Genomic DNA, 2,751 nt, shown 5'->3' on the forward strand with positions numbered 1-2,751 from the left:
GGGCTTTGGGAGCCCTGGGACCCCCCTGCACCCCTCATCCTGCACCAGCACCTCCCTGCACTCCCTGTCCCGGGTATCCTCCTCTCCCAGCCCCTGCATCCCCTGTTTCCCTCACCCCAGGGACCCCCGGACCCCCATTCCCGGCCATCCCGGAGCACCTCAGCCCCAGGCCTCCCTTTCCTGGGAAACCCGAACTGGGCACGGGGCTCTGCAGCCGCTCTGGGATTTATGATCACCCAAAGGAAAGGGACAGGAGAGGAGAGAGAGAGAGAAGGAGACTGGGAGTCAGGGATCGGGGTCACAGCGCCCAGTCCTGCTCCGCCGGGGCTGGGGCCCCGCAGCCGCAGGACAAAATGGATCCGCGGCTCCCGGTGCTTGCCCCGCTCCGGGCCGAACCCAGCGGGTTCCAGGCAGAGTTTGGCCGCGGGGCCCAGGAGCTCAGCCCAGCCCGGCCCGGGGGTCCCGCAGGTCGCGGCCGAGGAGGGTCCGGGGAATGCCAGGAGGGGATCCAGGGGAATTCCCTGGAATTGCCCCGTCCCCTCCCCCCGCGCTCCCTCGGTCCCTTTGGCTTCTCCGTCTCCCGCCCTGCGCCGCCGGGATTTGCCCGGCCACCGGTGACGTCACGAGCATCCCGAGCTGCCATTGGCGGGCAGGAAAGAGCGGCGCCAATGGCGGGGCCGGAGGCGGCTCTGGGGGCGGGGCCAGGCTGAGGGCGGGGCCAGCGGAGCAGCGCGATGGCTCCAGCGCTGGGGCCGGGGGCGCTCCTGGGGGCGGCGAGGGGCGAGTGGGACCCCCGGCACCGGGACTCTTTGCTCGCCCATTCCGGAGCACCGAGGATCCCTAAACCCCCATTCCTGGGCACCGCGATCCCCCAGAATCCCCATTCCTGGGCTTGGGTCCCACCCTGCACCCTCTTATCCGGCACCCATAACCCCGGCACCCCTTCCCGGCCATTCCGCCTCTCCCAGCCCCCAGAGCCCCATTTTCCCTTACCCAGAGACCCCCCGGACCCCTATTCGTGCCTTTCCCAGCACCCAGCCCCTCCTTTCCTCAACACTGAGTACACCCGGCACCCCTATTCGCAGCCATCCCGGCTTTCCCCGCCCTGTGCTGGGACTGGGGTCACTGGGGGCCCTTGAAGCCCCCATTCCTGGATACAGGGACCCCCTTAACCCCACCCATCCCACCTCTACCCACCCCCAGCCTGCCCTTTTCTCAGTCCCGGAACTCTCAAACCCCCTTCCCGGCTCTCCCAGCTCTCCCAGTTCCCCCTTTCCTTCACCCCTGACCCCCCAGACCCCAAATCTCCGTGTCCCCCCAACTCTCCTGTCCCTGCGTTACCCGCACGTGGCGGTGCCGGAGTCCGGCCCGGGGCTCCCCCAGTTCGTGTCCATGGGGTCCCTGGATGGGATCCCCTCCCGGCGCCGCCGCAGCGAGCGGGACCGGGCGGAGCCGCAGGCGCCGGGGATGGCGGCCGGAGCCGAGCCGGGATCTTGGGATCCCCGGAGCCGGCACAGCGAGCAGCACCGGCACGGGGCCACCAGGGAGCCGGAGATGCTGCAGGACCGGCACAGCCAGAGCGGGGCTGAGCGCGGGGAGCCGGGGCTGGGCCGGGGTCTGTGGGGCTGGGATGGCAACTGCGGGACTGGAATGGGCATCCCCGAGATCAAGGCTGAGGAATCAGCAAATTACCTGGGGCACACCTGCCTGGAATGTCTCCGGAAACATGTCAGATACGGGCGGGAGGCACTGGAGAGTGAAGGTGGGGAGGGCAGAATTCCCGTGGGAATATGGGATTTGAGAATGCGGGATTTTGGGGGGGCAAAATTTGGGAACATGGGAATTCCCATGGAAATTCCATGGATGGATCTCAGTCAACCCATTCCCATGGAAATTCTGTAGATGGACCTCACTGCCATCCCATTCCCATGGAATTCCATGGGCAGATCTCATCCCCATCCCACTGCCATGGAATCTCATGGCTGCATCTCACCGTGACCCCATTCCAGAGCCCCCTGATGTCCATGTGTCCGGGAAAGTGGAACACGGGATCCTGACGTTGTCCTGCCACGCGTATGGATTCTACCCCAGCACCATCGGGATCAGCTGGATGAAGGGGATGAAATCCGGGATCGTTCCCAACAGAGACAGCACCTTCCACCCCTGGCCCGGGATCGAGGCGCTGCCGGAGGAGCGGGAGCAGCACCGGTGCTGGGTGGAGCATCCCGGAATGCCGGAGATCGGGATCTTCTCCTGGGGTGGGGCTGGGAATGTGGGATGTGGGAATTGGGAATTTGGGAATGTGGAGCAGCGGGATGGGGGTTCCCCTCCCCCTCCTCACCATCCCGTGCTTTCCAGAGCCGGAATCCAGCGGGAATCTCACCCCGGTGGTCGCTGTGTCATCATCGCTGCCATCGGCGTAATTCTCCTCATCAGATTCGGCGTCTGGAAGCTCCAATCCGTTTCCCCCCCAAACTCCTCCTGGGTGCCCCCTAAGCCCCCAAAGGGCATTCCTGGGAGTCCCCCTGTGTCCCCTCCCTGGCAACTTTGGGGGGACCCCACCAACCCGTCTGTGCCTCCCAGATTTCTTCTGCAGCCCCCCCGTGAGAGTGGGGGGTGGGGGCCGAGTGCTGGTGCTCCCCTGCCTGCAGCAGATCCAGCGGTGAGGGGAGTTCAGGGGTCCCTCAGCATTTGGGGTCCCCCGGGATTTGGGGTGAACCCCCCGGACCCCCAGGATCTCCCTGAACACGC

General features: G+C 66.3%; 2 protein-coding genes across 2 annotated transcripts in view; both read left to right on the plus strand.

Annotated features, from left to right (window-relative positions):
- LOC116438730 (class I histocompatibility antigen, F10 alpha chain-like) overlaps positions 1-1,902 on the plus strand; it is a 3,546-nt gene extending 1,644 nt beyond the window's left edge. The window contains exon 2 of the mRNA XM_032097728.1: positions 1,297-1,902. Coding sequence (XP_031953619.1) covers positions 1,297-1,902 — 606 coding nt within the window. The remainder of the gene's footprint in view (positions 1-1,296) is intronic.
- A 21-nt stretch (positions 1,903-1,923) lies between these two features.
- Positions 1,924-2,513, plus strand: LOC116438734 (class I histocompatibility antigen, F10 alpha chain-like). The gene is made up of 2 exons (XM_032097732.1): positions 1,924-2,258; positions 2,359-2,513. The coding sequence occupies exons 1-2, from the start codon at positions 1,979-1,981 to the stop codon at positions 2,421-2,423; spliced, it is 345 nt and encodes a 114-aa protein (XP_031953623.1). The 5' UTR covers positions 1,924-1,978; the 3' UTR covers positions 2,424-2,513.
- Positions 2,514-2,751: the final 238 nt, after the last annotated feature.

This window comes from Corvus moneduloides, unplaced genomic scaffold (assembly GCF_009650955.1).
Source record: "Corvus moneduloides isolate bCorMon1 unplaced genomic scaffold, bCorMon1.pri scaffold_109_arrow_ctg1, whole genome shotgun sequence".
NCBI classification, from domain to species: Eukaryota; Metazoa; Chordata; class Aves; order Passeriformes; family Corvidae; genus Corvus; species Corvus moneduloides.

What these genes read in the sequence shown, in the direction of transcription:
- LOC116438734 (XM_032097732.1), top strand. Translation starts at nt 1,979, where the DNA reads ATGGCTGCATCTCACCGTGACCCCATTCCAGAGCCCCCTGATGTCCAT. An exon ending in GATCGGGATCTTCTCCTGGG is followed by an intron (nt 2,259 to 2,358) that starts GTGGGGCTGGGA and finishes CGTGCTTTCCAG; the next exon opens with AGCCGGAATCCAGCGGGAAT.